Source organism: Lissotriton helveticus, chromosome 9, assembly GCF_964261635.1.
Source record: "Lissotriton helveticus chromosome 9, aLisHel1.1, whole genome shotgun sequence".
Lineage (NCBI taxonomy): Eukaryota > Metazoa > Chordata > Amphibia > Caudata > Salamandridae > Lissotriton > Lissotriton helveticus.
This window is the reverse complement of record NC_136070.1, coordinates 956,969,067-956,990,682: the sequence shown is the minus strand read 5'-3', so window position 1 is coordinate 956,990,682 and position 21,616 is coordinate 956,969,067. Positions and strand designations below refer to the sequence as shown.

At 43.8% G+C, this 21,616-nt stretch overlaps 2 protein-coding genes across 2 annotated transcripts in view; one reads left to right on the top strand and one right to left on the bottom strand.

Annotated features, from left to right (window-relative positions):
- The window catches only part of TRAIP (TRAF interacting protein), a 185,639-nt gene extending 184,043 nt beyond the window's left edge, over window positions 1-1,596 (bottom strand). Inside the window, exon 1 of the mRNA XM_078661235.1 lies at window positions 1,370-1,596. Coding sequence (XP_078517361.1) covers window positions 1,370-1,467 — 98 coding nt within the window. The 5' untranslated portion in view covers window positions 1,468-1,596. The remainder of the gene's footprint in view (window positions 1-1,369) is intronic.
- Window positions 1,597-2,795: 1,199 nt separating this feature from the next.
- The window catches only part of LOC144782081 (cadherin-related family member 4-like), a 359,291-nt gene continuing 340,470 nt past the window's right edge, over window positions 2,796-21,616 (top strand). The window contains exon 1 of the mRNA XM_078661234.1: window positions 2,796-2,848. The gene's annotated coding sequence lies outside the window, so the exon portion shown is untranslated. The remainder of the gene's footprint in view (window positions 2,849-21,616) is intronic.

Genomic DNA, 21,616 nt, shown 5'->3' with positions numbered 1-21,616 from the left:
CATAAAGATGATTTGATGTCTATTTATTATATGTGAACTATCTAATAAAACATCCACAAAATCCACCCTCTCTGGTTAGAAAGTGATCTTTCAGTTAGAATGTGTCATGGCCAAGTGTTCGTTCCCTCAAGAGACCAGAGTGCCTGCCACTCTGAGCAATCCTGAGACGTTTTCTGCAAAAATCCATTCAGATGATTTGTGCCACTTTACACACGTATTGCATTTGTTCTTTTTTGTCAACACAAGGACCGATATTGTAAAAGTAGCAATGATCCTTTTACATTTGTTGGATATAGTGATATCCGGCCATTGTTTAAGAAAGAACACACACTCAGGAAAAAAAAACACAGGAGCAGTTCAAACTAAAACCTGTGTGGGAGGAGACAGCTTTTAGAAACACCCCCTTGTGTTGAGTGTTAAAATACAAAGAAAAAAGTAGCTCCTTAAACAGGCGCAGTGGAAGGTCACAAGTACTTGGTCCATGCTCTGGTGAAGGGCTAAACACAAGAAGAGGCTTGATGTATGCACGCCATGGACAAATGGGGACAAACGTTATAAGACAGAGGATGGAGCGAGTAAATGCTATGCCAATGGGCAGCCTGAAGCCCACACATTAAACACAGTACATATCTTTGAGACAGCGAATGTGCCGTCTAGCCGAGACCTAAAAAGATAAAACAAGTGACAACACATTTTCCATCCATGCACCCATGATCTGAAACAAAATACCCATACCCAACGCTGCTACAATATAGGAAAGCTTTAAAGACACACCTCTTTATAGAAAACCAAATCACAATGAAATAGTCCACTAACCAACTACCTCTTCTATCACTCATTGACTTTATGAGTGTATTCGACCCTGTACAGTGCTCCGATGATTTTTGGCTAGGTTTGCACTATATAAATACCTTATACATACATTACTGGCAACAACATATGGGGACCATCAACGCATTTGTAAGATGCCTCATTTTGCGTACACCTCAAAGGGCTGGGGGACCTACTCTTCCAAGAGAGGCTTGATTTCAGAGGCATTTGAGAAAGATTTCAAATCACACATATTTCCCCTTCTGGTAATTTTGTGTCTCTGGAATAGACCAGAATAACGTTTCAGAAAATGCATATTAACAGAGACTTCTGCCCAGAAAATATACACTAGGACTTCACTCGAGGATCCCTCCTGAGTGACTGATAACATAAGAAAGGAATAGATCACATGATGTAGTTTCAAGTGACATAATCTTTATGCTAATTATTCATCCCACATTTACCAAGAAACCCTTAATAAAGGGAAGTAACCACCAGTCACGTTAAACATGACCGTCTCAGGAACCATTTATGCTGAAAAATAGCCGCCCTCACTTACCAGCAAAGGTGGAAGGTGTGCCCGCAGTGAATCGCCGCCACGTCCCTCACGTTATCAAAGTAATCCGAGCAGATGGTGCACAAGGCACGGATCGGCATTTTCAAAACTAGCAGTGTCAGCGAACCGAACGGGGTTCTATTGACTCCTCTGCCGCTCTTTCACACCACTTTGGGATCCCCTGTTTGTATTTCTTCGGGGTCCGTCCCTGTCAACGCGCACGCGTAGCTCAAGTTTCACCGTTTCCTAAGGTCTTTCAAAGCTCGCGGGAAAGGACCCGGAAAGAGAAAGCACGCTAGCCAATCGAGGGCGGCATCGTGACAATGACGTTTCAGGGGGCGGGGCTGTGAGTGAAGCTGGGGGGAAAAGAAGACCAAAACGGCCGTTGCTCAGAGGTCGCTGGCATCTAAGTCTGATCTAACACGCCCGGCTTAGTCAGGTCGGCCTTCCAATGCTATTTATCTTGCACGCTCGCTATTCTGCCTTCAATTAAAAACCCAAATAACCTCCTAAAATCCAACTGAACTCGCTCTTTCCACTCACCAAACCCACCCTTTTTCTCAAACTCACTAAAAACTCACACTTTCCCTGCTGCCCGGCATGCCTGCTGTCAGAAGAATAAAGGAGGGGTTAGTACTTACAGACCCTTCCTTCGAAGTCCCTAACCTTGCTCCTTTCGACCACCCACCAGCAGTGCTTAATTTGTAAAAAAAATAAAATAAGTGCCAGGTCTCTCTTCAGGAGGCCACTGCAGCTTGCACCACACATTGACAGAACACCTGTTGTCAGCTCGATTGAATGGGCGAGTAGTCCCTAAAAATAGCATGCACTGAATAAATCTTGCTCAACATTGCGAGTGGGTAAGTGGATTTTTCGAGCCCCGTGCAGCTCCATTCTTCCACTGAAATGTGTCAAGTTACTCAGAATGACTCACGTGACACACTGTGTGGTGGACCAAGGTGGCACACTGATGGTGGACCCAGGGTCTGAAGTGAAGCACAGCCCAGTAAAGGAGAGGAGAGCGTCACTGGCCGGCCAGTAGCAGTGAGCTTATTTACCATTTTCAGGTGGGAGAAACTCCAAAGTTAAAAGTTTCCCCGGGTACAGGCTGTCCAAGGTGCAGTGTCCAAGGTGCAGTGGCAGCGTGACCCAGAGACCTGAGGGTTGCACAAAACCCTGATTATTGCTATATTTTGCAGTTCAAACAGCAGCCAGGGTGCATGTTTCCTTCCATGCATTGGGGCCCATAACTCACTAGTTACGCCTTAGTCCCCACATAAAACGTGTATGTCAGTCAGATAGCATGAACAAAACAGACTACCTATAAGAAATTCACTTGCAGGAGCTGTGCATATAAAATGAACAGCAACGAAGGCACAACAGTGGTATGGGAATCAGCTGTGGCCAAGAGAGGTCATGTGGAACGTCTTGGGTAGGCAGAAGAGGCAGGGATGTCAGAAGTCCTACATTACCCAGTCTGAGGTAAGATGGTGTCCGTATTCAGGCACTTGTAGTTAGTAAATGTGATGCATACCAGTGTAATTGGTACTGCACCTTGGAAGAACTGTGGGATGGGAGAAATGTTGTGTTGGATGTAATTACACTCAAGGAGAATCTATCATGCTTGGTCAACACAGTAGGCCCTGTACATATTACAGCCAAAATGTTAAATTTCACTCTTTGTGACTGTACAATTGAATATGATTACTCAAGAATAATCAACACCCTCCCTTGCAGGTGACTCTGGGTAGGAGGATGCTGATGCTGAGGAGGGACCGACCACCAGCTATGTCCTGATAGCCATCTGAATCGGGAAACATCCTTTACAACGCAATTTTTAAACACGCAGTGCCTTTACGACGCAAACCATTACAACGCAAACCATTACAACGCATTGCGCTGGGGGGCGCTCTAGGATAGGGAATAGGTTTAATTTACTGTCCAACACCTTCCCTACTATCCACGGGGACTGGAGTTGGAATAGTAAATTAAACTATTCACTATCCAGCGCCCCAAAGCACTATGCGTTGTAATGGTATGCGTTGTAAAAACCGTGTTGTAAAAGCATGCGATGTAAAAGCATGCGTTGTAATGTCATACATCCATCTGAATCTCACCAATCATCAACGCAAGCCTCTTTCAACACTGCTCTGGGCCTGCCTTCTGCCATCAATCCAGTGACTGACTTGTCCCTGGTGCCCCCACAATGACCCCTTATAGTACGCCGCACACTTAAACAGTAAATGTTACAATATCATTAATGTTATTCACAATGTTCCAATATCTTTTCAGTCATTCTCCCAAGAATTCCAAAGTCAGGTTTTCTTCAGTAGAAAATTCTTTATTCTCAAGAAACTTTTAAGATCAATAGCCAACGCGTTTCGTCCGTGACCGGACTTCTTCAGGGCTTATTTAGAATTCTCTATTTAATGATGCTTCACAATGGTCTTCAAGCTCATTGGAACCAGACGACCGCATGCTTTACGGAACGCCGATACTCTACTTGCGGCTTTCACTAAAACTTTAATCTTCTCAAAAAATATATACTGAAACTTGATTGACTTTGAGATCACGATAATCCTTAGATATATTGAAAATATTTATACCTCGAGCTTGAAGACCATTGTGAAGCATCATTAAATAGAGAATTCTAAATAAGCCCTGAAGAAGTCCGGTCACGGACGAAACGCGTTGGCTATTGATCTTAAAAGTTTCTTGAGAATAAAGAATTTTCTACTGAAGAAAACCTGACTTTGGAATTCTTGGGAGAATGACTGAAAAGATATTGGAACATTGTGAATAACATTAAAGATATTGTAACATTTACTGTTTAAGTGTGCGGGGTCAATTTGAGCAAACTTTGATTTGTAAAACAAGTTTCTTGTTTTTCGAAAATTGGGATCTAGGGGATTGTATCCCAGACTACCTGCACCTAGACATACACATACACTAGGGATTTTGTCACCAGTGCGGGCATAGTAGCCTTAATCCCCTGTTCTGGCTTGATTTTTGTACCCCTTATAGTACATCCATCCCTATCACCCCAGCTGGTATGTTGCCACCTCCGTGCTGTCGCCTACTTTTCCCATGCTACTCCTTACATATCTTACTACCATACACCCACCCGCCATGGCGAAGAGCAAGCAGACAGGGCTCTCCCATTTCTTGGAAGGTTCAAAAGACTTGCATGTCTGACACCTTGCCTTAATGAATGAATGAGCAGGAAGAAACATTTGGGCTTGCTCCTGCAGCTGGGCGACCTGCTGATAGTGTGGCCACAGCACAGCTGGAACTGGGACAGACATTGTCAGACACAGAGGCAGGAGATAATTCCATACTGATCCCCTAAGGCAAACATCAATAGCCAGGGCAAAACTGTCTAAGGTCTTGGCCACAGTCAGGGGAGCTAGTGTCTGTGCAGCAGCAGGAGACAATCTCTTTAGTTGCCAATGCATCCAGCAGAAACAAATCAATACAGCAGATCAATGCTACCAGGCGATGCGCATAGATGGAGAACTGACAACATAGCAGATCAGCACTACCAGGCGATGCACTTGGAGGTAGAACTGTACACATAGAGGGTATCGAAGAGAGGACACATGGCCAAGGTATCTACACTGTAGGAACACTATGGATCCTGGAATAACTGGACATACAGAAGAGACCGATCAGCCACTTGCCAGCCCAGGACTGCGCTACAAGTCACTCACCTATTCCATCTACTTACTCTACTCTTGCTGTTCCTCCAAAGTCTCTCCATTAAGGCGATGATGAGGCCTGACTCTTTTGATCAATTGTTATAGGCAGGGTAAACCCCCTCACAAATGCAGTTACCATTTGGTCACATTGCAGATGGAGTTTGGGGTTGCTGATGTTAGATACGATAGAGCTGCTCGGAGATAGGGTAGGTGGTGGTAGAAGAGATCTGTTGCAGCACAGGGATTATTCTATATTATTCATGTATCAAGAGAGAGAGAGAGGACCAGAAAGCTAGTCCATATCCCCCGGTTTATATGTAGTTAATCAAAAAGAGACTAGCTCGTAGTAGGTAAAGATAACAAAAAATTAATTTTATTTTTGTTTGGTTCAAGGACTCAAGTATGTTTTGTCACGGGTTAGTGGCACCTGGTAGGTGTGCTCATGAAGCCCTCACCCACCAACCTAGTTGGTGGCATGCTTCATCATCGGGCCCACCCAGTGACACCTAGCGTGTCCCGGGTGTGCTTCGACGCCTGATTACAGCGGAGCAGGTATGTTGCTGTGTGTGCAGTGAAGAGTGTTATGGAAAGTGAGTTTAAAACGGCTTGGCGGGATCCCAGTGCCCGGAGGCAAAGTACACTTTAATAGCTGGGTCACCGTCAGCGGTTAAAAATAAGGCAGTTGGATGTTAGAGGCGGGTTACGACCTCCCACATCCTGGAGTATGTCAACATGTTTCAGCCAGTGCCTTATGACTAAGCTGGCTTTCTTCAGGACAGATAAAATACGTGTGTGTGATTAAAACTAGTGGGTGTATATTTCAGACTATGTGTATACACGCCCTAAGGTGTTTTTCTATGTGTGAGTGGGGGATTCCCATCTCAAAACACCTGTACATATAACATATAAAGACAAGGACAAAACATACAAGGAAAAAATAGAGTCACTTGACTGTATAGCATTGTATACATCTGGTTGCCGACTTTATAGCGTAGTTGGTGCTGGCTATAAGCGGCTATAGTGTAATGGTATTGGTGATACCATTATGGTGGGGTTCGCACTGGATTTCGAAGGTGAAGTGGCTAAAACACGGTATGTACATAGATAGTGCATAGTGGTGGAAAAAGAAAACACAAGAATTCTGTCTTACGCTAGTTTTAGAAATGTGCTACTTCAAGGTTGAGAAGTGGCAAGGGTTGACCCTGTGGGGTAAAAAACAAGGGTTTTGCCACTTAGATTAAAAAGGGAGACCTGTGGGAGAGAAAAGCGCTTACCAGTGATGAAGATGGTCGATCATGATACTCACAAAATTGTTGGTCAGAGCCTGCTTTGGACCTGTAGAGCCTCCTTCGCAGAACCGGTGAGTAATGGCCATAGTGGTGGAGGTTTTATACTGTTGTTAATTGCATGATTGTTGTCACCTGCATAGTAGAGGAAAGAGTAGAGAGACTCGAACTGCCGAGTCATCGCGCTCGCGAGCGCTCAGGTGTGCAAGGAGCAGTGGAGGGGCCACTAACCCGTTCAACCATCACATCCTGAAATGGCACAGATACATTGATGATATCCTGGTTATTTGGCAGGGCTCACAGACTGACCTTGACAGATTCATGATCTGGCTTAACACCAGGGATCAATATCTGAATTTTACAAGCACAGCTAGCAATGAACTACTGCCCTTCCTGGATTTGGACATCAAAGCAAAAGATGGGACTCTGATCACGACGACATACTATAAACCAACCGCAAGGAACGCTTTGCTTCATTTCACAAGCTTCCACCCCCGTCCTCTTAAGGAAAACTTACCATTTGGCCAGTTCCTACGAATCCGGAGAAACTGCACCAACGTGAGTGACTACAAATCACAATCAGCCGATCTGGCCACCAAACTAGAAAACCGTGGCTATCCGAAAACCATCGTCCGTAAAACCCAGAAAAGGGCGAGAAATCAGAACCGCGATGCCCTTCTCGAGACCCACGTAAAGGAGGATCAGGAACAACCAATCACTTGTGTTACCACCTACAATACGGCGTCAAACGAAGTAGCAAAAATCATTAAGAAACATTGGAGGATAATCAACTCTGGCCAAAGAAAATGAGACACACCAAGATTTGCCTACAAGAGGAACAAGAACCTCAAGGACCAACTGGTGAGCACCCGACCCAGACCACCGCCCAAACAACCTATGAACACCGTTCTGAATGCATGGGGGCTGCCAAAAGTCACCGGACACTACCCCTGCAACAACTGCAGTGTATGTCACCTGACTACACACACAAAAACTCTGAACCTTGAGCCCAACAAAATCTGGACCCAGCTCAATCACACCAACTGCAACTCACGCAATGTAATATACCTTCTGACCTGCACGTGTGGCCTCCGTTATGTGGGGATGACCACACGGAAAATCAAAACCAGAATCACCGAGCATCGAAGTACCATAAAATGCAAGAAGAATGTGAGCAAACTAACTAACCACTTCATCACCCACTGCCACACACCCAATCACTTGCACTGGACAGTTATTCGAGCAATTCCCCGAAAGCACCATTGAGAATGACAAGAAACTCCTGGGCAAAGAGCAGCAATGGATATATCGCCTTTCAACAGCCACCAGTGGCCTTAACGATGCCATCCCCTGGAACTCCCTGGCATATACGTGATCTTTAGACCGTGTTCCCAACTTCCTGACCCCACTAGAAACCCCTTGTTTGGTTCCCCTGAACAGAGAGCCTCATACTGTTGTCAAAATCCCACCTCAGTTTATGGCCTTGACTCTATGCCACCAATGTCAGTTTATGGCCCTGACTCTATGCCACCAATGTTTGATATGTACCCAGGCGGCAGATATTTAGATCTCTCAACATATGCGCTAAACCGGCATTTATTCGATAATTGTCACCGCGCATGCGCGAATGTATAGCGCACGCACGCTCCATGAGGCGCGCATGCGCGGAGATAACACTTTTCCGCGCATGCGCGTAGCTAGCGCATTACACCACCCATGCGCGAAGCCCCTCCACTGCTCCTTGCACACCTGAGCGCTCGCGAGCGCGATGACTCGGCAGTTCGAGTCTCTCTACTCTTTCCTCTACTATGCAGGTGACAACAATCATGCAATTAACAACAGTATAAAACCTCCACCACTATGGCCATTACTCACCGGTTCTGTGAAGGAGGCACTACAGGTCCAAAGCAGGCTCTGACCAACAATTTTGTGAGTATCATGATCGACCATCTTCATCACTGGTAAGCGCTTTTCTCTCCCACAGGTCTCCCTTTTTAATCTAAGTGGCAAAACCCTTGTTTTTTACCCCACAGGGTCAACCCTTGCCACTTCTCAACCTTGAAGTAGCACATTTCTAAAACTAGCGTAAGACAGAATTCTTGTGTTTTCTTTTGCCACCACTATGCACTATGTACATACCGTGTTTTAGCCACTTCACCTTCGAAATCCAGTGCGAACCCCACCATAATGGTATCACCAATACCATTACACTATAGCCGCTTATAGCCAGCACCAACTACGCTATAAAGTCGGCAACCAGATGTATACAATGCTATACAGTCAAGTGACTCTATTTTTTCCTTGTATGTTTTGTCCTTGTCTTTATATGTTATATGTACAGGTGTTTTGAGATGGGAATCCCCCACTCACACATAGAAAAACACCTTAGGGCGTGTATACACATAGTCTGAAATATACACCCACTAGTTTTAATCACACACACGTATTTTATCTGTCCTGAAGAAAGCCAGCTTAGTCATAAGGCACTGGCTGAAACATGTTGACGTACTCCAGGATGTGGGAGGTCGTAACCCGCCTCTAACATCCAACTGCCTTATTTTTAACCGCTGACGGTGACCCAGCTATTAAAGTGTAATTTGCCTCCGGGCACTGGGATCCCCGCCAAGCCGTTCTAAACTCACTTTCCATAACACTCTTCACTGCACACACAGCAACATACCTGCTCCGCTGTAATCAGGCGTCGAAGCACACCCGGGACACGCTAGGTGTCACTGGGTGGGCCCGATGATGAAGCATGCCACCAACTAGGTTGGTGGGTGAGGGCTTCATGAGCACACCTACCAGGTGCCACTAACCCGTGACAAAACATACTTGAGTCCTTGAACCAAACAAAAATTAAATTAATTTTTTGTTATCTTTACCTACTACGAGCTAGTCTCTTTTTGATTAACTACATACTATTATTCTATATTAGGCAGGGAACAGGAGCAGCTAGGGGACTGGTTTGTTGGGCCGAGTGTAGGTTAGTGTCATGACCTTTGACCCTAATGGCCCAGTAGGGGGGAAAAGGCACACCACAGCTAGTTTCCTTAGTAATTGTGATTAGAAACCACGTCTAATGGCACATAGCAACTACTCTAGCATTTAGAAAAGAAAAATAACAGGGTCTATTTTGTCATACTTCCACCTATATGATAATGTAATGTGATGTATTGGAAGCCGCTGCACGCTGAGTCGAGCCAAGCCCCTTGGGTGCCTGCTCTCCCTCTGTGCAGCTCCATAGCTCAGGCAGTGCCCTGCCCGTACCTCTGCCCGACACAGACCGCGGTTCGCACCACGGACTGGACTGCCCTGGCCTCAGTCCTTGCCAGCTGCTGCCTAATTTTCCTTTAATTTTATTTTTATTTCCTTCTGAATTTGTCAGAATTTCTTAGTTTACAGACACTCTTGAGGCTCTAGTCAGTCTTCTACTGACTTACTCCCCCATCTGTCACTTCCCGCGGCCCCTCCCACTCCCACGTTTACCCGTTCCCACTATCCGCCTCCCAGCTGTCCTCGCCATCCCCCAACCTCTACTTAATGGAGGCTGCTGCGCGGCCCACCGCTGATGCACCAAAGGCAAGCTCGTCTGCGCCCATCCGCAATCAGTGCCAGGAACCTTGGTCCTCCGACCTACCAACACTACAGCTCAACGGCTCTCCACGCACTCAACGAGGGCAAGAACAACAACTGCAAGCTCTCCTCACCGCTCTACACCCATGGTCTTTTCACCTGCCAAAATTGCTGCTACACCTTCAACACCGCCAAAACCCAGGACCCACCTACGCCGACCACCAACACCCCCACGGAGCCCAAACCCTGCAATGCCTTCTCCTCAACATCCGCTCCCTCCACAGACACACCACGAAAATCTGGGAGCTCCTCGACAGCACCTCTCCCGATATCGCCTTCCTCACCGAAATCTGGACAAGCGCCATCTTGGGACCTGACATTGCGATCACCATCTGAAGAATACAAAATCACCCGGAAGGACCGCCCAAACTGCCAGAGAGGCGGCATCAACGTCATCCACAAGGCCAACCTCCCTCTGAGCACCTAAACAGGTGGACCTATGGACCTCATGGAACACCTCCACTTCAAGATACAGGTCAACCCGACCACCACCCTTCGTGGCTCCCTCATCTACCCCGCGTACCTTTCTCCGACTCCATCACCAGCATAATCACCCTGCATGCCATCATATACATTGACTACATTCTGCTGGGTGACCTCAACTTCCACCTTGACAGCCGCCAAGACCCCAACTCCACTTCCCTCCTGGAAAGCCTCCACGTCATCGGACTCAATCAGATCATACCAGAACTCACTCAGCAGGACACACCCTCAACCCTATCTTCACAGCAGGAAACTCCATCTCTTTCAGCCACACCTCCGAATTCCCATGGACAGACCACCGCTGTGTCCACTTCACCTACAGCACGAATTCCCCCGCAGACGTCCAGCCCGGCTCCAACGCAGGAAATGGAACGAGATCTCCGAGAAACAGCTCACCGCCACCCTTAGTGGCTCTGCTCCCACCACTTCAGACAATGACCCCACCACCGCCGCCTGTGCCCCACACAAGTGGATCACCGACTGCGCCAACACCGTCGCCCTCCTCAAGAAATCCCAAACCTTCGCGCCAAGAAGGCCAGCTGGTTCTCAACCGAACTCCAGGAATCCAGATGAATCTGCAGACGTCTTGAGGGACTATGGAGGAACTCCAAAACCCCCAGTGAACCTCGAAAACTACAAAACAGCCACTACCGCCCACCACAAACTCATTCGACACTCGAAGAAAAAAGCACTGCAGGACAGAATCTCCACCCACGCACACAACAGCAAGGAACTATTCTGTATCATCAAAGAATTCGCCCAACCTAACAGCGAGTCCACCAACATCCCACCTTCCCAGGACCTCTGTGACAAACTCAGCACCTTCTTCCACCATAAAATCAAGACCATCTATGAAAACGTAGACAACAACATCCTCCAGGAGGAACCCACATCGTCCTCTCCCTGCTCCACTCAGCCGACACTGGACAGCTGGACCGTCCTCAGAATCGACGACACCCTTAAGACGATGAGGACCATCCACTCCGGGACCACCACGGACCCCTGCCACCACCACATCTACCACAGAGCTGCAGACGTCACCCCCTAAGCTACAAAGAATCATCAACCGATCATTTGAGGCCACCTCATTCCCTCAGGACTGGAAACACGCGGAGGTCAACCCTCTCCTAAAAAAAACCTTGGCGGACCCCACCGACCTCAAAAACTTAAGAGCGATCTCCCGACTTCCCTACCTGGTGAAAGTCATCGAACAAGCATGTGCAATGCAATAGGTCTCGCATTAGGAAAGTTTGAGCTATTGGTATTGTAAATGACAAATATTTTATTTATGTGTTGGTTTTGAAAATAGAGAAATTAATAGCTTTGTCATTTACAATGCCAATAGTTATAACTTTTGCAAATGTGACACCTATAGCATTTATAATGCAAGATGTGTTGTATTTACGTGGCTTAGATGTATTGATATTACAAATAACAATGGCTTTTAATTTTTTTTATAATTAATACTTAAATAAAAGTTATTGTAATTTATAATGGCAATAGCTTAAACATTTGTAAATAACTTTTGTGAAGATTATGTTCAGTGTATTTTATTGTGATGAAAATCCAAGAACAGAAGTGAAATATTAACATATTTTTGTGACATTTGTAATAAAGCTTGAAACATTGATAGAACATATTTGAACCAGTTGTTGTTAAATGGTTGCACAGATTGAGGCTGTGGTGGCGCTAAGTGAGGTTGTGGTGGCGACGAGTGATGCTGTGGCGTTCAGTGATGCTGCGGTTGCGCATAGTGATGTTGTGGTGCGCCTGAGTGATGCTGTGGTGGTGCTGAGTGATACTGTGGTGATGCGATAGAGTGAGTGTGATAGATAGATAGAGTGAGGGCGATAGATAGATAGAGGGAGGGCGATAGATAGAGTGAGGGCGATAGATAGATGGAGGGCAATAGATAGATAGATAGATAGATAGATAGATAGATAGATAGATAGATAGATAGATAGAGTGAGGGCGATAGATACATAGAGTGAGGGGGTTAGATAGATAGATAGAGTGAGGGGGATAGATAGATAGATAGATAGATAGATAGATAGATAGATAGATAGATAGATAGATAGATAGATAGATAGATAGATAGATAGAGGGCGTTAGATAGACAGATAGATAGAGTGAGGGTGATAGATAGATAGAGTGATGGCGATAGAGTGAGTGCGATAGATAGACAGATAGAGTGAGGGCGATAGATAGACAGATAGATAGAGTGATTGCGATAGATAGACAGATAGAGTGAGGGCAATAGATAGAGTGAGGGCGTTAGATAGATAGATAGAGTGAGGGCTATAGATAGAGTGAGGGCGTTAGATAGAGTGAGGGCAATAGATCGATAGAGTGAGGGCAATAGATAGATTGATAGAGTGAGGGCAATAGATAGAGTGATGACGATAGATAGAGTCAGTGCGATAGATAGACAGATAGAGCGAGGGCAATAGATAGACAGATAGATAGAGTGAGTGCGATAGACCGATAGAGTGAGGGCGATAGATAGACAGATAGATAAAGTAAGGGCATTAGATAGATAGAGTAAGGGCGCTAGATAGATAGAGTGAGGGCGATAGAGAGATAGAGTGAGGGTGATAGATAGAGTGGGGGTGATAGATAGAGTGAGGGCGATAGATAGAGTGAGGGCAATTGATAGAGTGAGGGCGATATATAGATAGAGTGAGGGCGATAGATAGATTGATAGAGTGAGGGCGATAGATAGATTGATAGAGTGAGGGACGATAGATAGATTGATAGAGTGAGGGCGATAGATAGAGTGAGGGCGATAGATAGAGTGAGGGCAATAGATAGAGTGAGGGCAATAGATAGAGTGAAGGCTATAGATAGATAGAGTGAGGGCGATAGATAGAGTGAGGGCGATAGATAGATTGATAGAGTGACGGGTGATAGATAGAGTGAGGGTGATAGATAGAGTGAGGGCGATACATAGAGTGAGGGCAATAGATAGAGTGAGGGCTATAGATAGATAGAGTGAGGGCGATAGATTGATAGAGTGAGGGCGATAGATAGAGTGAGGGGCGATAGATTGATAGAGTGAGGGTGATAGATAGAGTGAGAGCTATAGATAGATAGAGTGAGGGCGATAGATTGATAGAGTGAGGGCGATAGATAGATTGATAGAGTGAGGGCCGAAAGATAGATTGATAGAGTGAGGGCGATAGATAGAGTGAGGGCAATAGATAGAGTGAGGGTGATAGATAGAGTGAGGGCAATAGATAGAGTGAGGGCGATAGATAGAGTGAGGGCGATAGATAGATTGATAAAGTGAGGGCGATAGATAGATAGAGTGAGGGCGATAGATAGATAGATAGAGTGAGGTTGATAGATAGAGTGAGGGCGATAGATAGATAGAGTGAGGGCGATAGATCGATAGAGTAATTATGTGGCATGTAATTTTGTGGCACTGAGTGGTATTTGGAGTGTATATTGCGTTGAGCGCAATGTAATTATGTAGCATATAATTATGTGGCACTGAGTGGTATTGTGTGGAGTGTGTGTTGCATTCAGTAGAGTGTAATTATGTGGTGTGTAATTATGTGGCACAGAGTGGTATTTGGAGTGTATGTTGCGTTGAGCGCAGTGTAATTATGTAGCATATAATTATGTGGCACTGAGTGGTATTATGTGGAGTGTATATTGCATTCAGTAGAGTGTAATTGTGTGGTGTGTAATTATGTGGCACTGAGTGGTCTTGTTTGGAGTGTATGTTGCATTGAGTGCAGTGTAATTATGTAGCATATAATTATGTGGCACTAAGCATCTGTAGCATCTGCACAGCCGTGCCTGCCACGCAGTGCAGGGAAATGCAGGGGGGTACCCCCCAGTGCACCCCCCTCCCCAACACAGCAACAGGCCCCCAATTCCAGCCTCCGCCGGTGGGATGACCACCGCGAAAAGACAGGCGGAAAGGATTTTCTAATCCCTACGGCGGTGCCTGCAAGGCACTGCCACAATGCTGACCTGTGTTTTGGTTTCGCAAGGCGGCGGAAAAGGACCGCCTTGCTGAACCGTGGCGGACATACTTTCCGTCTTCCATGGACACATTGGGATTCCCACCGCCATCCTAATTTGGCAGTGGGAATTTCCTGTGTGATGGCGGGAGGACCGCCACCGCCGGCCCGTCATCAATTTGATTCAAAACCATCAATGGTTAGTTTCCTCCGAAAAAAATGAACGCCTTATTTATAGCGTGGTAGACAGAATACTCTGTGACAAACATGGTAGCTATCTCGTCCGAAGTATTACTAGTGCCTTATCGCCGATGGCACTTGTAATATGGCCGCAAGATATCAGTCACATTTTGACAAAGTATCCCATCTGCAAAATTTGAAATAAGGGCCAAAATCCTAATGTTACTAGACTTTGTTTTAGTTAAGTTTTAGTAATCTTATTAAACCAAGGCATGAAAGTGAGAGACACACATGCATATGAATATCTTATTGATTGCAAGAAATCAGGTATACCCCACAGAGGGCTCTCATTCTGCATCTTTCACATCGCACAGAAGAGGACAGCCAGTATTCATTTCCTGAGATGTGGAGTGGAACTTTGCAAGACCACGTTTAGGCATCCTAGCAAAGGCTATAAGATGCTGGCACATGCAAAAGACTTCTTCTGGCCTAGGTTCAGAAGGGAGCATGCTGGTAGACAGACTTTTCTGCTAAGGCACTGAAAGTGAGTGGCAAAAACTCGCTCATGAGTCCAAAACCATTCGTCAAGACACAAACCCTAAATATTGCCATCCTATCCAAAAAACACAAAATATATTTGTAAAAAATATTTAAAAAAACAACAATAAAGAAATACAAAATATCAACACAATTATTTTTGTCTCATTATTGATTTTTCATCAAAAGTGCTAAACAGCTGCAAATCAGCAAATATATTGCAAATCGGCTAATATCATGAACACACACTGTACAGCTTGTTAATAACCTCTGTGTAGTGCACATACAATCAGATCTAATGACCCATCTAACAGATTCAGTATGAAGAGTGGCATTGTCATGAGTGGCTATACAAAGAAACGTAAACAGTATAACCATGAAAAGGCTAACATAAGTATAATATCCAGTCGTACTCAGTTGTCACCTGATTACCGGGCAGGTGCATGAGAAAACCGTAACTTTATATGTATTTAATCATGTCATCAAAGGTCCCGTGATGTGGAATTTATTTTTGCAGGGTAACATTGTTACCTTCCAACTACAACTGCCCTTCCCTTTGTGTAGCACTATTTAAATCTCATCACCATGAAAGAAATGTTACATGACCCAAACCATGAAAACAAAAATATTAAAAAACCAAAGTATTGATAACATTCATTATACATTTATTAATATATGTATATATTAATTGTAAACATATATAAATTAAACACATACAAATACCAACCCCAAAAACATTAGGGTTTACCATGTAGGGTTAAAAAATGTCCCAAACATCCAGTGTGACCAATGTAATGAAACTTAAAGACAATTAGCAAATAGTTACACTTTCCTCATTAAAAACAATGCTGAAAGGAAACAAAAACATGCAAGTAACTGCTGCAGAAAAGGCCACCAGTGCTGGAATGCATCACTTTATCCGACTGAAGTAACCTACAAAAAGGCTGTAACACACTCATAATTAAGAACTGAATTAACTTTGAATTTCTTTTCGACAAGAAAATAAATGCCATAAAAGTACAATAAAACAGGATAAAACAATATACATAAGTTCACAATAAAATTCCAATTAATCTTTTAAAATTGAATATAAAAGCCAGATAATTCATTTGTTTAAAAGTAAACGTCTTAAATCAAGTAATCATCTGCAAGGTGCATAAGACAACGGGGATCCAGCCGCTGCCTTTTATGTTTTATATTTTATTTTATATGAATTGAAACATAACAAAGTTATCTACACATATAGTAAAAATATTTTATTACAGACAAAATAAATCAACAATTATTTAAAATGTATATAAACACGGGTACCAAGACTGCAAAAAAACAACAAACAACACAAAAGAAAGAACTAGCCACACAATTAAAGAAAATCATACTACAACAAAGGCAAAAAGAAGTGTCAGTACAATAAATGAAAACAAAAATAAAGCATAACCCCTAAAATAAATTTATGACAACACTTTCTTAAATTTAAAAATGCTAATTAAAACGTAGAAAAAAATCTACTTCAATAACATTTCTTTCTCAACACTAAAATCTTATAAAATCACAAACCTAAACACCCAAAAAAGAAGAAATGTAAAAAAAGTAAGCAAATAATGTAAAACTTGTTACATTAATGTGATATAATTTAACAACGTATTTTAAATAAAATAACATATATTTTTAATAATTCTATAATCCACTTATAGAATGATGGAAATTGTAGCATATATTGCATCTCAAAGGGGAAAGAACACACACATAGTAAAGAAAGCACATCTAGTAAAAGAATTCACTAAAAATGCAAAAGATATCACTCCAATGCTTGCTGTGGTGGAGACATGAGCAAATAAGATATTGTTCAAAGTGTAGGGGAATCATCCGTCAAATGTGAGTGAAATTCAAGTTAGGAGAATCACACAATCCTTTAAAGAAGGTAGCACAAGCTCACAAGAGGGCACAGGAACTTCACCAAAAATATAATTCCCTGAGTTCCATAAGAAGCAACAGGCCGACTTCCTGCCTACCAGACAACTATCTATGCCAAAAGAGGGCCGGCGAGGGAGCACAAAGAGCACCAACACCATACAAAGAAATAGAAATCTCCCCAAATTTAGCAATTGCACAACACATATTTCTTAATAATGATAATGAAAATGATGAAAAAAGGATCAATGTCTGTGCAACCCACAAAAAATGTACTACTCCTAACACAATGCACCATGTGGATTATGCCCAGAATGTTTAAATGTAACTTGTGTCCATCTCCATTTACACAAATATACACTAATATACACAAATGTACAATATATAGAGACAATATCATAACATAAACACCCATTTAATATATGCACTAATGCCAAATAAGCAAAGTGCAACTTAAAAATAAAAAATACTTACAATTCCAAAAAACTCATTATTGATTTGGATCAAACTATGATTTTGACAATTGTAAAAGTGTACCCACACACTGCAATATAAGGGTCCATATAGAATTTTAATCAGAGTATATGAGTTACCGGCAAAATTGACCACTTAATACAGAATACTAGCAATCAACCTTGGCCTACCCCACTTTGAAACAATAGCCAGAATACTACTGTAAAAATGTCACCAGAAAATAACAAACTAAGAACAGCCCTAAAAAACTAAATAACAACCTAAACAATTATATAACTAGTAAATTTTTCATTTTTATCACTGTGAATAAAATATATAAAAAATAGAAACACTTAGGGGCCTATTATGATCCCGGGTGGATTGCCACCGCCGGGATCTCTCCTTACAACTTTAGAAAATATAATTCAAATTAATAATTTGCATGTCGCCAGGTTGCATCTAACTGTTTATTGGATATTAGTTGTGTACAGTCTTGTACACGTTCCTCAAACAAAGTGCCTAAAGTGTTTGAGTCCCCAAACACAACCAAGAGCTTCCCTTTCGATAACGGAATATTTTTCCTCCGTGGGTGTAAGTGCTCTTGTTGCGAATGCAATCACAGACTCAGTTCCATTACCTTGAAATTGGGACAATACAGCACCAAAACCTCTTCCACTTGCATCAGTTGTGATAAAGCTTTTAAGTTTTGGGTCAAAACCTTGGAGTGCAGGAGCGGAACAAATATCTTTCTTGATGCCATCCATACATGACTGACACTCCTTGGACCATTAGGCACTCCCTTTTTTGAGTAACTGCCTGATGCAAAACATTTTATCTGTAAAATTGTAAACAAATTTAGAAAAAATTCTGCCAGGCGTAAAAAGGACCTGACCTCCTCTTTGTTTTGAGGTGTAGGAGCTTCTTTGATGGCATCAACTAGTTCAGACTTTGGACGAATACTACACAAGCTTATCTCATGTCCAAGCTATGTTACACTTTTCCTTGCTATTTTGCATTTGGACTTTTCTGCAGTTAAACCCTTTCTATCTAACGTGTGCAAAACTCTAAACAAAACCTTACTGTGTTCTCTATTTTTCCCCATGATAAGGATATCATCTTGGCAAAACAAAACGTCCTTCATATCTTTCAAAATAAGGTGCATGATACGCTGAAATATAGCAACTGCTGACGCCAACCCGAAAGGTACTCGCTTAAACTGGAAAGTACCTATTGGAGTGACAAAAGCGGTCAGGTGCTTACTATCTTTATGGAGAAGCACTTGATGGTACACGGAAGTTAGGTCTATTGTGGAAAACCATTCCATGCTCTTGGTAGCAGAAAGCGACTCCGATATTCTAGGTAGGGGAAACACATCTATAAAAATATTCTTGTTGAGTTCCCTCAAGTCCACACTTAGACGGACCCGGCCGTTGGCCTTGTGTGCAACGACAAGGGGGGCGACCCAGTGTGAAGACTCAACACATTCAAATATGCCATTGTCATCCAGTTTCTGGATGTCACCTAGCACTTCATCCTTAACACCCAAAGGAATATTCCTAACTTTGTGTATGCAGGGGCACGCATTTTCCTTCAGAATTATTTTTTGTGAAAAACCCTTGAGCTCACCAGTGCTCCCAGAGAAAATACTGGGAAACATTGTTACAAATTCCTCACATATATTTTCACACTCGGTCTTCACGCTCAAAACAGGATCTGGACTACTAGGAGCCAAACGTCTGCCCGACTCACCTTGATCCCACCAACCTAAAACACAGGGACCAGAGAAAGACACAGTTTACAAACTGCTTGTCTTCCTTTAAATTCAAATGTGAGTTTACGAAAACCAAGTTGCTCAATAGGTTTTCCCATATAACTTACAGGATGCACATTAGGATTTTCCAATTCAGGACCGATTACCACACTGAATAATTCTTCCCATTTTTTTTTTTTATATATATGTTTTATTAGTAGAAGAAAAACAAGAGGAAATAGTACACATATTGGGTATCATACAATAGGACACTTTACACCGGTGGACAGGCAAATAGACTAATAAGGTACGGATCAATTAAGGGCGTTTGAGACACAACATTAGTAAGTACATGACAGAAGACCGAGGTACTTTATTGCCCTCGGCCCAGGATAAGCTCCTCCTTACCTGGTAACTTCTGGCCGAAGGACTTCTCCTCATTGGTTCAACCGGTGAAGGTAGTCCGGAACCTGGGTGTCATGTTCAACAGTGATCTCTCCTTGGAGGCGCAGGTTTCTAAGGTGGTAGCTACCTGTATGGCTATCATTCGTCTCCTGAGAAAAATCCTGCCCCTGTTACCGCCCATTGCACGGATAGAGGTGGTACGTTGTACTGTGTTAAGCACGTTAGATTACTGCAACGCTTTATTGCTGGAGTCCCCGAGCTACCTTATGGATAGGCTTCAGAGACTCCAGTCTGCAGCTGCCAAACTGGCCTTAGGTTGGCCTACGAGATCCTCCTCTGCTACGGCCCTGGCTCAGTTACACTGGCTCCCTGTGCGGGAGAGGGTGACCTTTAAGTCCCTGTGCTTGACCTTCAAAGCCCTTCATGGGCGGGGCCCGGTCTGTCTCCAAAGGATGTTTTCATGGTATGTACCGGCCCGTAACTTGCGTTCTTCTCTGGCCAGGGTGGTAGCTGTACCTAGGTTTAAAATATCTAGAGCTGGAGGTAGATCATTTAGTGTGGCTGCGGCCAAGCTTTGGAATTCTCTGCCTATGGAACTTAGGCAGATTAACTGCCTGCCTGCTTTTAGAAAGCAGCTAAAAACCTGGCTTTTTCCACGCTTGCCTTAACCATCAGCCGTCCCCATTCGCCCGCCCTCTTTGCCTCTGTCACTGCCAGCGCCAGGATGCCTCTTGAGGTGATAGCGCGCTTTACAAGTACTATAAATAAATAAATAAATAAATAATAATAAGAAGAAGAAACATCCCAATTCACAACCCCGCTAAGCTGAAGCAGTCAGAGTCTGTCCAATCTACAAATCAGGATAATTAAACCAAAGTAGACACCCAAATATGAGAAAAATATCAGCTCAGGATAAACAACCCGCCTCTCGTATAAGAAGTAAGAAAGAAAGGAAAGAAAAAAGGCCATAGAAACTAAATTAAACAAAACAAAAGAACCCCCCCATTCCCCCACCCTGCACCCCTGCAGATGGCTACGGCCTAACCCCACTAGCAGCGTGCCTGTCGCCCCCTTAACTAGGTCCTAAAAGTAGGAAAAGAGTGGAGGAGGAGATGTCATAGCAGCTACCGGTCTCCCCTTCCCCCCGCCAGAAGCAGAACGACCCCTACATTCAATCAAAACATTATAAGAGTAGAAATTACTAGCCAAACATGTAGGGGAAGTTTTGAAAAACGCCCGACTCCCGCATCGTTATAGGTAGCATGTCCCGTTATCCAAGGAAGTCTTTATATCAAACCCCAGACAGTCAAACTCATCCCTGGCCCTTCCGATCCTTCGTGCAAGCGCCCTCAGCTAGGACCGCCATATTCACAGGAGAGTCAAAGTGTTCAGGAAAGTCAAAACCATTACATTCGAAGCGAGTCCAAAGTATTTGTTCTCGAAATCCACCAAGTACACGAATATACTCTTCAACCGACAGTAAGCCTCGAGAACGTAGTAGAACAAAGTGGGAGCAGAAAAATGGGAAGACAATCCGATTAGTACCAAAAACGTTCTCCAGGAGTAAAAGATTGGCTGCGTCTATCTTGGGCGGTAGCGCTATTGAGTATGTTGATTTTTCAGTAGTTCCGAGCTCGCGAACTGTTGTTTGGAAGCTGACAAAGGACGCCAGGTCTGGATTCCGCACGGGGCCCTCCTTCTCGAGTTTAATCAGCTGCACGGGTAACATCGTCTGTTCCAGGTCTGGCAAAGGGTCGGAGTCCGGTCTCGGGCACACAGTCTCTACTGTTACGATCATTTTTTGAAAGATGGCGTTGACTTGCGAATGAAGCGCTCCGATGGCGTCCATTACTGTTCTCAGCGACGGAGTACATTCCGCCCGCTCCATCTTCTCTCGTGCAGCGACAGATCTGGTCCTTAACCCCGGAGGTCGACTACCCCGG